At 44.5% G+C, this 15,789-nt stretch overlaps 1 protein-coding gene across 5 annotated transcripts in view; it reads left to right on the top strand.

The window, feature by feature from the left end:
* The window catches only part of pdlim1 (PDZ and LIM domain 1 (elfin)), a 121,110-nt gene that overhangs the window by 12,004 nt on the left and 93,317 nt on the right, over nucleotides 1-15,789 (top strand). Inside the window, exon 1 of one of the 5 annotated variants that reach the window (XM_068020239.1) lies at nucleotides 2,630-2,695. The exons of 2 other annotated variants lie outside the window; for them this stretch is intronic. Coding sequence is in view for 1 of the 3 variants with exons in the window: in XM_068020237.1 (XP_067876338.1) it covers nucleotides 7,398-7,400 (3 nt within the window). In the remaining 2 variants the exon portion in view is untranslated. Of the gene's footprint in view, nucleotides 1-2,629; nucleotides 2,696-7,376; nucleotides 7,401-7,484; nucleotides 7,598-15,789 lie in introns of those variants that run through there. 2 more of the 5 variants (XM_068020237.1, XM_068020238.1) reach the window with 2 other exon arrangements.

Here is a 15,789-nt window from a genome sequence, read left to right as displayed (position 1 = left end):
TGAAGCACACGGTTTTTTTTATTTTGTGTCTTGAAGGCAATGATTCACGTAAAGGTGCAGTTCAGTGGACACAGTCAGTGACACTCCTGTAATTCTGTGGCTACTGCTTACATAACGGTTGGCACATTTTATAACTGCTGCAGTCGAGCTGAGCTCAACCCTTTTCTGGCTTCCAGGCACACACACTTTTCAACATTTGGATACTGGCTGAAAGTGGGTATGACCAATGTTGTAGAACCGTAGAATGTTCCATCCCCGAGTCGAGCCTTCGGTCAATTGAGTCTGTGCTATCACCTTTCTTCATATGAGTAGCCTAATCTCACTCTCCTGTTTGCTCCCTCCCTTTCAATGAGCTATCCAATTCCCTTCCTGGCCTGGACACTGGAGAGAACTTTCCTTCTCTTCTTTGATTAGTGCCTTGGGATTTTTTAACATCCGCTTGAGAGACCAGGGGTTGGATTTTCAAACCCCGCTGAAGGCGGGAACGGATGCCAGCACAATTTGAATATCGCGCTCTCGGAGGACGGCACTAGGTTCCGTCACCTCCCGAACACGATGCTATTGTCAAAGTGCTGCTGGCAGGGAGGGAACGGGTCGGGTGCTTGCCTGTAGAGCTCATTAACGGCTTGTCAGTAGCAGAGAACAATTTTTAAAGGCTGGGAGTGGGGAAAATGCAATAGAAACATAGGAGCAGGAGTAGGCCATTCGGCCCTTCGAGCCTGCTCCGCCATTCAATATGATCATGGCTGATCATCCAAACTCAGTAACCTGTTCCCGCTTTCTCCCCGTATCCCTTGATCCCATTAGCCCTAAGAACTACATCCAACTCTCTTTCTTGAATGTATTTAATGATTTGGCCTCAACTGCTTTCCGTGGCAGAGAATTCTACAGGTTCACCACTCTCTGGGTGAAGAAATCTCTCCTCATCTTCGTCCTAAATGGCTTACCCCTTATCTTTAGACTGTGACCCCTGCTACTGGACTCCCTTGCCATCGGGAACATCCTTCCTGCATCTAGTCTATCCAGTCCTGTTAGAATTTTGTAGATTTCTATGAGATCCCCTCTCATTCTTCTAAACTCTAGCGAATACAAGCCTAATTGACCCAATCTCTCTTCATACGTCAGTCCTGCCATCCCAGGAATCAGTCTGGTGAACCTTCGCAGAACATCCTTCCTCCGATAAGGGGACCAAAACCGCACACAATACTCCAGATGTGGTCCCACCAAGGCCTTGTATAATTGCAGCAAGACATCCTTGCTCCTATAGTCAAATCCTCTTGCTATGAAGGCCAACATACCATTTGCCTTCTTACATAGAAACCTAGAAAGTAGGAGCAGGAGTAGGCCATTCAGCCCTTCGAGCCTGCTCCGCCATTCTCAACTGCCTGCTGCACCTGCATGCTTACTTACAGCGACTGGTGCACAAGAACACCCAGGTCTCGCTGCACCTCCCCTTTTTCCCAATCTGTCGCCATTCAGATAATCTGCCTTTCTGTTTTTGCCACCAAAATGGATAACCTCACATTTATCCACATTATACTACATCTGCCATTGTATTTGCCCACTCACTCAACCTGACCAAATCACACTGGAGCTTCTCTGCATCCTCCTCACAGCTCACACTCCCACCCAGCTTTGTGTCGTCTGCAAACTTGAATCTATTACATTTAATTCCCTCATCTATATCATTAATATATATTGTGAATAGCTGGGGAGGGGGAACACAACAGTTTTGTGAAGACATCAGCAGTGTGGAGGGCGATGAACACTACGGGAATGGCTGAGTAAATTAATTCAGAGGCAGAAAATGAAGCTCAGCTGCTTCAGATGTGTCTCCAGTGTGGATAATGCTGGAAGAGTTTAAAGTCACAGTGGAAAGTGGCAGGAAACCGGATAGGGAAAAGCGGGATGCTGCCTGGGGACACATTCCCAAGTCCACACAGGCCCTTCGAGATCCCTGGTGACTGATTTTTATAGGCAATGGCAAGCCCAGTGATGGCCGCTGCTTGCCTTTAAAGATTGCATTCAGTTTCCTGTTCCCACTTCCGGAATGCTTCCGGCGTCTCTAATTGGGCGCCGGAGTTGCTCCCAGGCCAAATACTTGCTTTGCATTTAAAAATAACGTCGGGTCAAAACGAAAATCCGGCCCAGATGTCTCATCTAAAAATAAAAGCACCCCTGGTGGTGCTGCATGACGTCAATGCTGCATTGGAGTGTCATCCTGGAGTATGCGCTCAAGTCTGCGGGATGAGACTAGAAATCGTAACATGCTGACTCCGAGGCGAGAGTGCTACCCACTGAGCTGTTATGAGGTCTTGGAGGGGGGAAAGAATGTTAGTATTATTACCTTTTTGTCAGAATGTGGGAGCATGAATATCTGGGATGATGCAACAAAGCTTCAAGTGCTGACAGATTGCAGTCAAATCCAGTCATGTTTGAACAGTTAAAAGTTTTCCCTGTGCCTACTTTTCTAGTCATTTCTCTTCTGGGTGGGGATTGCAAGTCACTAATTGGCAGGTTACATTAGCCTCCAAGCTCATTAGCTGGTTGTTTATAACTGGCAATTCTAGATTTCCTGTTAATGCAGCACCAAACAGTTTAACTGCAGGTAAAAGGTCAAAGAGCAGAAAGCTTCAGTGTTTGTTCACAATATGGGCCAGGCTTTTTCTGGAGTGAGGTGAAATCATAGGGTGAGGTAATCTTTCAGTCTTTTATTTTAGCCATTTTTGTTCTACCTCTCTTTCCCGAAAGCAAGAACTAGCATTTATTTAGCTGTTTCGCCACGCTTCACAGACAATTGGCTATTTTAGAAGTGTAACCAATGTATGCCTTCAAACGTGGTAGCCAGTTGATGCACAGCAACATTCCAGAAACAGAAAATGGCACGGGTAATTAGGTCATCTGGTTTTATTTGGCTGTGTTTGTTGACAACGCAACTGCTAGGTGGTGCAGTAGTAGCACATACGCAAATGTTCCTGTTCCACTGGAACGTCACTGTCTGCGATATTCAGGCAGTTGCCAGGATTAAAAATGGCGCTGCTCAATTATCACAGAAAATGTAGCTGCTCAATTTATCACAGATTTATTCCCCCCCCCACTCTCCGGCCTCTCGCTCCCCGTCCCCCCACTCTCCGGCCTCTCGCTCCCCGCCCCCCCCCCACTCTCTGGCCTCCTGCTTCCCCCCCTCCCCCACCCTGCTCCACCACCCCGCTCTCCGGCCTATCGTTCCCCGCCCTCCTTTAGTTACTAGTTCCAGGCTCAGGCACTTATCTTCTCTCGGCCACTTGCTCCCACGGTCGATCGTTCTTCGCGCACTGCTCAAAGAAGCAAGGCGGGCCGGGAGGGGTGACGAGTCGACATAGGAGTGAGTGGCCAAGAGGAGGGATGCGGGCCTGGAGCTAGCGGCTGGAGGAGAGCGGGGAAGCGAGCGGCCAGACAGCGGGGTTGGGCTGCGGGAAGCGAAGAGTGGGGAGCAATCGAACGCTTTACCATGCACGTGTGAACACCGAGAGCATGTGCCAACCAGTCCTGGCAAGATGGCAGTCCATGCATGTGCAGCGAGCAGGAGCCCGTTTGTGCATGTGCGCAACTTGCAGCGCTCTGATGACATCGGTGGGCCGTTGCGTTGTCAGGAGTCACTTTGTTTTTTTATGGGTTGGGTGAGGAGTAAATATTGGTATCAGTTGTGACTCAGTGGGTATTACTCTTGTCTCTGAGTTACAAGGTCTTGAGTTCAAGACCCCTTGCAGTGGCTTGAGCACGAAATATAGACTTGACTCTCCCAGTACAGTACATAAGAACATATGAAGTTGGAGCAGGAGTAGGCCTTTTAGCCCACTCCGCCATTCAATGAGATCATGGCTGATCTTCTACTTCAACACCATTTTCCTGCACTGTCCCCATATATCTTGATATCTAATATGTAGAAATCTATCCATCTCAGTCTTTGAACCTACTCAATGACAGAGCCTCCACAGTTCTCTGGAGCAGAGAATTCCGAAGATTCACCACCCTCTGAGTGAAGAAATTGCTCCTCATTTCAATCTTAAATGGTCTGCCCCCTTATTCTGAGACTGTGCCCCTGGTTCTCGACTCCCCAGCCAGGGGAAACATCCTTCCTGCATCAACCCTGTCGAGCCCTGTAAGAAGTTTATATGTTTGAGTGAGATCACCTCTCATTCTTCTTAGCTCTAGGGAATAAAGGCCCAGTCTATTTAATCTTTCCTCATGAGGTAATCCCTCCATCCCACGAATTTCAGATGGTTGTAAAATATCCCATGACACGATTTAAAGGAGTGACCTGGAGTTCTCATTGGTGTCCAGGCTGGCATCTCCACCAATAACTAAAAACAGTTTATCTAGATATTATCACAATGTTTGTGGGAGCTTGCTGTGTAAAAATTGGGATTGTGGTTAACTACAAAGAGGACTGTTAAGTGAATTTGGTTAAAAAATAAATCAATAGGTTGGTTAATTGTGCAAGTCAGATGAAGTTTAATCTGGAGAAAAGGTAGAGTGATGTGTTTTGAGAGGGAGAAGAGAGATACACTGGGTGTAAAAGGAGCAGAGAGACTGAAGGGGTTAGATATGCAACTCTCTAAGTGCTGGGAGGCAAGCTGATAAGACTGTTCAGCTTCTGGGTTTTATAAATAGGAGTATCAAATAAAAATCAGATAATAAACCTAGATAAGCCGTTGCCTAGGACGCAGTAAGAAAGCTGTAAAAACAGAAAATGCTGGAAGCGCTCAGTAGGTCAGGCAGCATTAATGTTTCAGGTCCATGAGCTTTTTGTCAGAACTGGAGAAGAAGTGTCTGTAAACATGATGCCCTAGCTACTACTGGCAGGGCTACTGGACTCTCTCCACTCTGCTGCTTCCTCTTCCAGCAGGCCTAGTGGACCACTACCCCCCCCTCCACCCCCCCCCCCCCCCCCACCTGCTCTTTCTATCCTCCTACCCCACCCCCACACTGCAGTCACAATTAGACGCAAATATTCCAGAGATGTAAAGAACAGAAGAGTGAGCTGTGGAAAGGGTGGATTCAGCGGTTGCAGAAGCTGCCACTCCGTATGACCAGGGAGGTTGAAACGTTAACCGGAGCTGCAGTGAGAGTTACTAAAGCTCCTTATGAAACAGTTCAGCATTTTCAGGCAGGAGGGGGCGGGTCATGTCTGACTTCAGAGAGGACGGTGCTCAGTAGTACTGAAAGTTGAAGGGATTGGAAGTTTGGTATAGTCTTGGCTCCATACTTGGAATTGCTAACTGCTGTACGTGTTTGTGTTCATGCTCTATGCCGTTGCTTCTGACTGCAAACCTGGCCGTAACTCCTGACCTTGTGATGCTGCACAATGTTTACTTGCATCTGGTGCAATGAAAAGGCCCAGTTGCGAATTAACACTGTCAGATAAAGCATTATATAGTATGTAGATTTGTTGAAGCTTATCTTTTTGTTGTCTGTATCAGCAGCTTTAATGTAGTAAAATGTCCCAAGGCACTTCAAAGGAAATTAATCAGAAAGAAAAAATTGACACCGAGCCAAAACTTGGCCAAAGGTAGGTTGTAAGGAGCGTCTTAAAGGAGCAGAGGTTAAGGGAGGGAATTCCAAAATTTAGGGCCTGACTAGCTGAAGACATGGAGCGATTTAACATCCGGGATGAGTATTGGAGAAGCACAGAGATCACTGAGGTTTGTAGGGCTGGAGAAGGAAACTAACATTGGGAGGGGGTATAGATGGGTTTGAACACAAGGATAAGAATTTTAAAATCCAGGTGTTGTCAGACCAGGAACCTTTGTAGATCAGTGAGCACATTAGTGATAAGTATATGGAAGTTGGAATGGGAGATAACTAATGTGTCTCAGGAGAACGGGAGTTGGTGCGAGGGTATGGGCAGCAAGGTTTTGTTTTACTTTGACAAGGGACATTAGTGTTGGGTTATGTAACATTGAACGCTCCCAAGGCAGGTACAGCCTGGGTCAGATACAGAGTAAAGCTCCCACTACACTGTCCCATCAAACACTTCCAGGGCAGGTACAGCATAGGCTAGATAATGGCCTGGAGTTTCTGCTCAATTCTGCTGGTCGTCTTCACAGTTCGCTTGAGATTGGTGTAACCGGTGCAAATGATCGTGGAATTTTTAAGCACAATGTCCATTCAGCATCACTCCAGTTCCCACCATATTTCGCATTGGTTTTAAAACATTGAGCTAGAAGCAGGCCACGCCCACAAACTGGCTATGCTCCCAGGCCTGGTTAATGACCATTGGAAGGTTCTGCTCATTTGCAGTCCTTTTGAGGAGACTTGCAATGTTTGAGATGATTCTTCATTAAAAGGTTACGTTTCATTACGCGGCTGCATGGCAGATTTTGCGTTTGATATGCAAATGAGTTTGAGCAGAAACTGTGGGGGCGATCACTTTTCTAAACAAACACAAGTTTGGGTGCAGTTTGCGCCAGAGCAGTGATTGCACCCAAAGCGGAAGCTCTACCGCCCCTGGGGAAATCTCTCTACAATGTCCCAACAACACATCTGTACCACAACTCCAGAAGACTGGTCCCTATTTCACCCGTGTATCAGTTTCCTCTGGTTCACTGTCCTGTGGCCTCCCTGAGTGGAATTGCTGATTTTTTAAGGGAATTTTTGCATTCATTTTATTTCATTCATTCAACCTTGAAATACAAATGGAACATCCTGAGGAAATACAGAAATGGAAGTGGGAAGTTCTAGATCTGTGCTGAGGCCGCCGTCGAGCACCTTACTGCCAACATGCTTTTCAGGTTGAGTTATTAAAGCAAGGTACCGGGTGTATTTTGTGCATCTGCTAATTCTTCTTTCTTCTTTCTTCTTTCTTTTGGGCCTCCTTATCTCGAGAGACAATGGATACGCGCCTGGAGACCACTGACCACCTCCAGGCGCGTATCCATTGTCTCTCGAGATAAGGAGGCCCAAAAGAAGAAAAAGAAAATAGTAGGCCAATAACTAACGAGTAGAATGTGGGATATGTGCTTTTATAGTGGCACTGACTTCAACAGTAGCATTAGTGAATGCAGGAAAATCTTCCCTTACCTTAGATGCTTTAATGTTGAGAAATGACTCACAAAGATAGAATGAGTTTTCAGTTTTTCTGCTGTGTCATGGCTGGCTGAAGTATATCACAGGCTTTGGTTGAGAACAGCAGGATAATCAATCAGCCAGTTAGTTGTAAGTAGTTGGCCACTTCCTTTCCTTTCTGATTGCATTATTCTACATTGCTGAGAAACTAGTGACCGCTGGCCAGATGCCTTGTGACAACGGATGACCGCCAAGTCTGAGTGGCTGTCATGCCAAAGGATTTATCCAGGAGTATTTCTGACTGTGAAGCGTGGGATTGGCTTTGTGTGACTGCTGATACTCAATGACAAATGGTAGATACTTAACAATTCCCTTGCCTCTTCAGCCAAGGTCGTAAACAAACTGAGGCCAGATCCTGCTTGCTTTCTCCTTTTACTAAGCAGCATCTTAGTATGATATCTGCAAAGGGAAGATCTCGTGGGTGAAAGCACAGAGCTTTTTATTGTGGGGCGTGAAGCCTGTTTTGGAACAATAGACAGACGCTGTCAAGGTAATTTTTGAAGTGATGTGTTCTGATGCTCATGGAGTCATAGGAAGAGGGGGTGGTGGTGAGATGGGGTCAGTGAGTTGTGCTCATCTTCAAAGGGTCATAATTGTACCCAAATTATCCTAGACCATTTTGCTGTTGGCAAAATTCCATTGTCAGTCACGGTTGAAAGTTTGCTCTGGGTTAGTGTCGATGACTGACCAATCTGGTGCTCTTCAGACTGTGAGGGTGTCCTCAGGTTCAGGAGAGATCATTATTCTGTTGGAGTCTGAGCCAATGGTGGTAGCAAAGTTGTATCTGCATGGCAGCTGGAAAATGAGTGGAGTGTGTGTGCAAATAGAAGACTCTAATTCACCAGCTCACAAAAGAAAGAGGGTTCTGCTGTGCACCAGGAAGTGAATGGATGGCAACATGGAAATTATCTGTACCAAATGTCTAACTGCTGCTGTAGATGAGGGAGAAGGAGGAATGGTAATGGTTTTAAGATTAGTACCAAGAACCACCCATGCATCTTGGTGCTCCTCCTTTTGAGACCTGTGACTGTTATGTTGGTTGAGGCATGGGTGTGCTCGGTGTTGCAGAGTGAAGGGAGTGACTCACAGTGAGGCTCAACCTTTTGAGGAATATCACCATTATCAATGGCTCTGAAGGCCATACTGTGGACCATCGATGCCCACACATCAGATGTGTTGGAGCTCTGTGATGTAATCAGAAAGGAAACAACTCCATTTAATCTAAAGAATGGATCAGTTGTATCAAAAACCCAATGGAGAAAAGGAACTTGACTGAAATCAGTAAAAATGCCGGATGCTAATGTTCAAGTTCAAACAAGTATCATAGATTTTAATATTGCATCAAACTGCCGTGGGAAAGACTGCCTGTAGAAAAGGACAAGGGACAGGTATGTGACAGATAAGCAGAGAATTAGGAGAACCAGGTGTGACATTTGAACAAGACAGTGCAGGACCAAACCTTTATCTCCCAAGGAAAAGGACTTGATCACTTGTTCTTGTTTTGCACTTGTTAGAAAGATAGTATGACCAATTATACTTTTTTATGGCAAAAAAACTTATGCCTGGGTGTTAAATAAAATTCTTCAGTGTTATAAAATAACAACAGTTTCTTGCTTTTGTATCCTGAATTAAAGAGACAGGAAATCCCGACCGTTACGAACAGGTGAGAAAGGGGTCTAGGATTCCCTCTCAGCATTCACCTGGTCTTACCGTAACAGGATTTAATTTTAAACACTTTTTTTTTAGCTCCCCCTTAGTGAATCCATGTTCACTAACTTCCAAATATAAGGCAAAGAAATTAGCCAAACGAGTTTTCTCAGGTTTAAAGAAAAAAAGGTTGAACTTTATTAAACTTAAACTCTAATTCAATTAACGCCTACGGGTACACGACGCACCCACGCGAGCATGCATATGCAATAGACGCACGCAGATAGAGGTAGAAAAGAGCAGAAGAGATAAAGTGGAAAAGTTTGAGGCAATATCTGAAGATGGTTCTGGTTACTGTTCTTTGAACTCACTGTAAAGTCCTTGATTGTAGGTAGGTCTTGCTTTTTGTTGGGGTTCGGTATTCTTCTTTAAACCTTGTTCGATGTAGGAGATTTTTCTCTCTTGAAGTTCATGTGTCCTCAGTGGGTCCAGAGACTTGTGAAAAAGAAATGGGAGCAGACAGGAGAGATCTTCTCACTCCAGGCGAAAACAGTCTTTCCGAGTTCAAACTCTTTGTACAATTCAGAAAAAACCCAGGTTGCCAAGCAGGTTAGTCATGTGACTAGCTGATTTGACCACGTCTGTTTGTGGATTGTCTTGTCTTAGTCGACCCTGGAATGTTTCTTCTTGCACACAGTACCTGGTGCTCAGAGACCATTGTGGGTTAAATTGGAGCAGGGAATAGCCCCTTTGTCCCTCCAAGCACTGTCTGTTAGTATGCAAATGTTTTTTCCAGCCGTGGCTGACCTATTTAACAAGTCATTTCCTCGCTCCAGCAACAGTTTACAATCAATGTTCGTATGACAAAATTGATGTGCCTCATTCTTGGCAGGTTGTGGGGGGGTGGTGGTGTGCGTGACACCAACAATAAATTTAACTTGACACAGTTCTTTGTGAATGTGCTGAGAAGGAACCAAAACGCTCCGGTCTTTCTGAATTTACTTTGATGATGGGGAAAGTCCCAATGTGGATTAAGCTTGTGGTGTATAAAACTGGGCTTCCTGTTTTTGAGCTCTGGATATGTCACGAATGATCTATTTCAGCCCAGGATGTGATTGATCAAGCAAACCATGCACAGTAGTGCATATCTTAACTGCATTACTAATTAAGGATCCACCAAGTATACAGGGAATGAATGTCTTGGCACTCCCTGGGGATAGTGACTACAGAATGACCTTTAAGTTGGATAATATACCAGTAGGTAGATATGTAACCTTACAAGATATATAACATTCAAAGAAAAGGGCAGAGACCTTAAGGAAATGTATTATGGTATGTTGCTCAAGCAGACTTGATTCAAGTACAATGGATGATATTTAAAGGTATAATGGCAAGCATGTAGAATAAATACATCCCTAAAACGGAGACAGTGGGGTAATGGCAATGTCACTAGACTAGTAATCTAGAAGCCCTGGCTAATACCCTGGGGACAGGAGTTCAAATCCCACCTTGGCAGCTGGTGGAATTTAAATTCAATTAATTAATAAAAATCTGGAATTGAAAGCTAGTCTCAGTAATGGTGCTATGCCAACATCATTAATTGTCATAAAAACCCATCTGGTTCACGAATGTCTTTTAGGGAAGGAAATCTGCCCTCCTTACCTGATCTGGCCTCCATGTGACTCCAGATACCCAGCAATGTGGTTGACTTTTAACTTCCCTCTGAAAGGGCGTAGCAAACCACAAAGTCATCTAGGGCAATTTGGGGATGGGTATATTATGCTGGCCTTGCCAATGATGCCCACATCCCATGAAAGATTTTTTAAAAAAAAGTGTGACCCTAAATGAATTAATAGTCAAGTTACAAATGAAGGAAAGGGGGAAAATAACTTCTATCAAGCCTGCAGAAGGGAATGGGTTCACTTGCATGATTTGTAAGACAATGCACAAGATAATAGAATGGTTGAGAGGGAAATTTGTTAGAGAATGCATTTATTTATGCCTCATAATCAAGAAGATTCAGAATGTGAAGTTCAAGTACTTGTGTTTTTATTAATCATATAATACTTACAATGGGTAATCAAATGCAGTACATTACTGAGTATTCAGGCTCATCCAAACTCTGACTCAATTCCTATTGCAATAAATGGACTAATATCTGTTGCTTATCCCTGCTTTGTAGTAGTAATTAGCATCTATGTATATTACATGATTATCTCAAAGTTAAAAACAATTCCATATAAGGGTAAACTAATAAGGAAACTATACCTTGTTAATAACTCAGTCAATAAGCTGAATTCTTCACTAGCTGCTTATTTTTGCTGTTGTATATTTCTTTACTTTTGCATTGTATTCATTCTCTGGATGGGGGCACTGTTGACAAGACTGGCATTTATGCCCGTCCATACGATACAACAGAGTGCCTTGCTCAGCCACTTATAAATATAGTTAAGAGTCAACTATGCTGTTTGATCATGTGAATCTGAGCATAAACTTGCGAAAGATTTTGCATCCCTCAGCACTACCTTGCTTCTCCCACTCTGCAGGACTGACTGCACACCAGTGATCACTGTTCACTTAAACTTGGGATTAGTACACACAGGCACGTCCTCATTACCTTGCCCCATTTAAGGCATGTTGGCCTGGAAATTGGTTCAGTCTCTGCACCAAAATGGTTAGGCCCAAGGCACACCTAATATTGGGCCTCATTTAAATGACACTGGCGATCTGTGGACGTACTCCGGGTGTCACTGGTGAAGTGGCATTGGATTTTGGGCTGCTGTATTGTCAGCAGCAGTCTTCGGGTAGGTCCTGGGGATTGGTGGGGGAGACAATTGGGAGCAGTCCCAGTGCGAACCAGCAATGGTCTTTGACACTGTAGTGGAACCGGGTGGAGCAGGCATTACACATTCAGCAAGTATGTGCTTAACAAACTTACCTTCTTGGTGGCAGCCTCCAGTGGTCCCTTTTAAGCAGTACTGGTTAAACCGCAAGTAGGCAATGTTTTCCGGAACGCGGCCTGCAAGGCAGGAAAATGGGGCCTCAAACAGGCATTAGGCCCCTTATTTCCATGCACCTGTTTCACCCATGGGCCCAGGACTCTTTTTATTTCACCAAAATGGCACCTGCGCACTGGTGCAACCTTAATTCAAAAGTACAGTGGTCACCAACTGCTGTGTAGTTGTACAATTGTGGCACTAATTATTTTAAGGCATTACAATTTGACAATCATACTGTCTTACTTAATGGTTAAAATTGAACGTTCTTACAATATCAGATCGCTTCATATCAGCAGCAGAATTCTGATTACTCAGTTCTTTACAAAAGAGGAACTAAAAAAACCGTAGGAATTTAGGTGAAACAGCAACACAAACCACTATTGGTTCTAACAGTAAAAGGGGAAGTGAAATTCTAAAAGGCGTAAATGAGAATAAAACTGGGGGTGAATACACATAAATAGGCAAATCTGAAGTGCAAAAACAATAGGGCAGTAATAGTGGGGGATTTCAACTATCCTAATATTAACTGGGGTAGAATTAGTGTGGAAGACACAGAGGCAGCAGAGTTCTTTAAAATGCATTCAGGAGCACTTTTTGCCCAGTATGTAGCAAGCCTATCAAGAGAGGGGACGGTTCTGAACTTAGTTTTAGGGAATGAAGCTGAGAAGTCAGAAGTTAGTTCCAATGAAGGGTCACTGACCCGAAACGTTAACTCTGCTTCTCTTTCCACAGATGCTGCCAGACCTGCTGAGTGGTTCCAGCATTTCTTGTTTTTATTTCAGATTTCCAGCATCCGCAGTATTTTGCTTTTAAGTTAGAAGGGGTATCTGTTGGGGAGCCTTTGGTGAAAGTGATCATAATTCAGTTAGTTTTGGGATAGTTAAGGAAAAGGACAAATATGGACCAGGGATAATAGTTCTCTATTGGACAAAAGCTAATTTTACTAAGCTGAGATGTGATTTAGCTAAAGTGGACTGGAAACAGCGACTTGAAGGTAAATCAGTGCCAGTTTAGTGGGAGACATTTAAGGAAGAGATAGTGAGGGTTCAGAGCAAGTATGTTTGCTTTAAGGAAAAGGGTAGGATTAATAAATCTAGAGCCCTCTGGATGTCAAAGGGCTTAAAGGAGAGGATAAAGAAAGAAAGGGAAGCTCATGACAAATATCAAGGGCTTGAAACTACAGAAGCCCTAGAGAGGTTTAAAAAGTGTAGGGGCGAAATTAAAAAGGAAATTAGGAAAGTAAAGAGAGGGCATGAAAAAATATTTGCAAGTGAAATCGAAGAAAACCCAAAGATTTTTACAAATACATAAAGAGCAAGACGATAACTAAAGAAAGAATAGGGCCTATTAGGGACCATAAGGATAACCCGTGTGTGCAGGCGGATGACATTGGTAATGTTCCTAATGAATACTTTTGCATCAGTTTTCACAAAAGAGAGGGACGATGCAGACATTCCAATTGGGGAGGAGGAGTGTGAAATATTGTGAAATTAAGAGGTTTAACTTCTTTCAAAGTGTACAAAAAATGGAAATAATTATCAAGAATGGACTTGAATAACCTAGTAAAGAGCAGAAGGGGAAGATTCTGCCTGACCAACCTTCCTGACTTCTCCTGAGAAAGTACCAGCATCAGCCAAATGCATAACCTCCACCACTGAGAAGGATAAGGGCAGCAGGCATATAGGAACACCATTACCTCCAAGTCCTATACCATCCTGACTTGGACATGTATTACTGTTAATTCGTCGTCATTGGATCAAAATCCAGGAGCACACTACCAAGCGATAATGTGGCACCTTCTTCACACAGACGTCAGCAGTTCAACAAGGCTCATCGCCATCTTCTCAAGGGCAACTAGGAACGTAGGAACAGGAGGAGGCCATTTAACCCCTCAAGCCTGCTCTGCCATTCAATGAGATCATGTCTGATCTCTGACCTAACTCCATATACCCGCTTTTGTCCCTTTCCCTTAATACCATTGGCTAACAAAACTATATCAATCTCAGAATTAAAATTTACAATTGATTTACCATTATTTGCTGTTTGCAGAAGAGAGTTCCAAACTTATATCTTCCTTTTGTGTCTAGAAGTGTTTCCTAAGTTCACTCCTGAAAGGTCTGGCTGTAATCTTTAGACTGTGCTCCCTAGTCCAAGGCTGCCCTACTAGCAGAAATAATTTCTCTTTAACTAACCTACCTGTTCCCCTTAAAACCTTATAAAACATCAGTCAAATCAGTGGTGTTGATCTTCTTGAGTGATGTTGGAGCTGCACTCATCCAGGCAAGTGGAGAGTATTCCATCACACTCCTGACTTGTGCCTTGTAGATGATGGACAGGTTTGGGGAGTCAGGATATGAGTTACTTGCCACAGAATTCCCAGCCTCTGACCTGCTCTTGTAGCCACATCAGGCTGGTCCAGTTAATTTTCTGGTCAATGGTGACCCCCAGGATGATGTCAGTGAGGGATTCAGCAATGGTAATGCCTTTGAATGTCAAATGAAAGTAATTAGATTCTGTCTTGTTGGAGATGGTCATTGCCTGGCATGAATCTTACTTGCCACTTATCAGCCCAAGCCTGGATGTTGTCCAGGTTTTCCTGCATGGACTGCTTCAGTATCTGAGGAGTTGCGAATGGAACTGAACACTGTGCAATCATCAGTGAAAATCCCACTTCTGACCTTATGATAGAAGGAAAGTGATTGATGAATGCCATTGGTTCTGTTGATGCGGAGGGTTCCTATTGTTCCCGTATTCTGTTTTTGGATTGAGATGTTAGACTGATGCCCGTCTCCCTGATTGGGTCAGTGCAAAAGAACCCCTGGTGATATTTGAAAGAAGAGGAGGGGAGTCCTCCTGGTGTCTTGACCAACATTCTTCCTTCACCAAGAGGTTACCAGATTTACCATCTTGTATTCCATCATACTCCCTTGAAATTGTATCTCTGCCACTCTGGCAGCAAAGAGAGACATTCGAAGGAGTGTAAATTGAAATTATACTGTTTTTATTCCATCTCCAACTTATGCTCCTTAGGAACCTGTCTCTCTGCTGGCAGTGTGAGGATCAGTGAACTTGACCTTTACATTTCCCTTGTCCAAACAGCTTGGCAACAGTTCCATGCAGTGCAACAACATTGTGGTCCTTTTCAAACAAGAGATACAGGGGGGTGGGCATGATTTTTGGAACTGTGGTTTTTGAGGGAATCAAAGAAACGCATGCAGTTTGCAGCATTAATTTGTGATATGGTCATGGGAGCATGTTATCCTGATAGTAAATGGCCAGTTTGAGGAGTTGGTGGGGGTGCATCTAATTAGCACAGGGACAGGTGAGTGTATCTCTGGCACTGGTCTGCCCCATGCAGCCAGAAACTGCAGTCCCTGGGTTGCATGGTTGGGTGGGGTGTGGAGCTTGGCTTTGAGCAGCACCCCCACAACACCCCCCCCCCCCCCCCCCCACTACCTTTCCCCACAGCCACCACTTTTTGTATCTGGCTCTGGTCACGTTCCCCTTGTACCCCCTGAGCAAGAGGATTGATTCTGAATATTTTGGGGAAAACATGCACGCAGAGCTCTTTTGGGAGGTCAGGCTGTTTGATCGCAAGATGAATTTCTGGGTACAGGCTTTTTGAAAGGGTAGAAAAGACTTCTACCTACCTTGGAGATACCACTGTGCCCCAAACCCCCTTCTCTTTCCCCTGATTTCCCCCCCCCCACCCCAGCTGTATTGCTGACCTTGGGGTAACTTACATGTGGGAGGTGGGTACCCTGGCTTCTGGCAAGAGACCTGCCAGGAGTGGTGCAGCAATCAGTAGTCCAGGCTGCAAATACCTGCCACTGGGTGGGCGTACTGCTGGCCTCAGAAGTGGCAATATGTGGGATTGTATTGCGGGGGCAGGGGGTGGTGGTGGGGAGGATTGCTTATCCTCTTGAGATTGCCTACTGGATAATGCTGGGCTAAGAACCTGGAGATCACAAGTTCAAATCCCTATTGTTGGTAAATTGTGAATTTGGACTCTAATTCTGGAAATTTGTGGGTTAGA

Source organism: Heterodontus francisci, chromosome 42 (assembly GCF_036365525.1).
Source record: "Heterodontus francisci isolate sHetFra1 chromosome 42, sHetFra1.hap1, whole genome shotgun sequence".
Taxonomy (NCBI): domain Eukaryota; kingdom Metazoa; phylum Chordata; class Chondrichthyes; order Heterodontiformes; family Heterodontidae; genus Heterodontus; species Heterodontus francisci.
The sequence above is the reverse complement of the archived record's forward strand: the minus strand, read 5'-3'. Positions and strand labels throughout refer to the sequence as shown.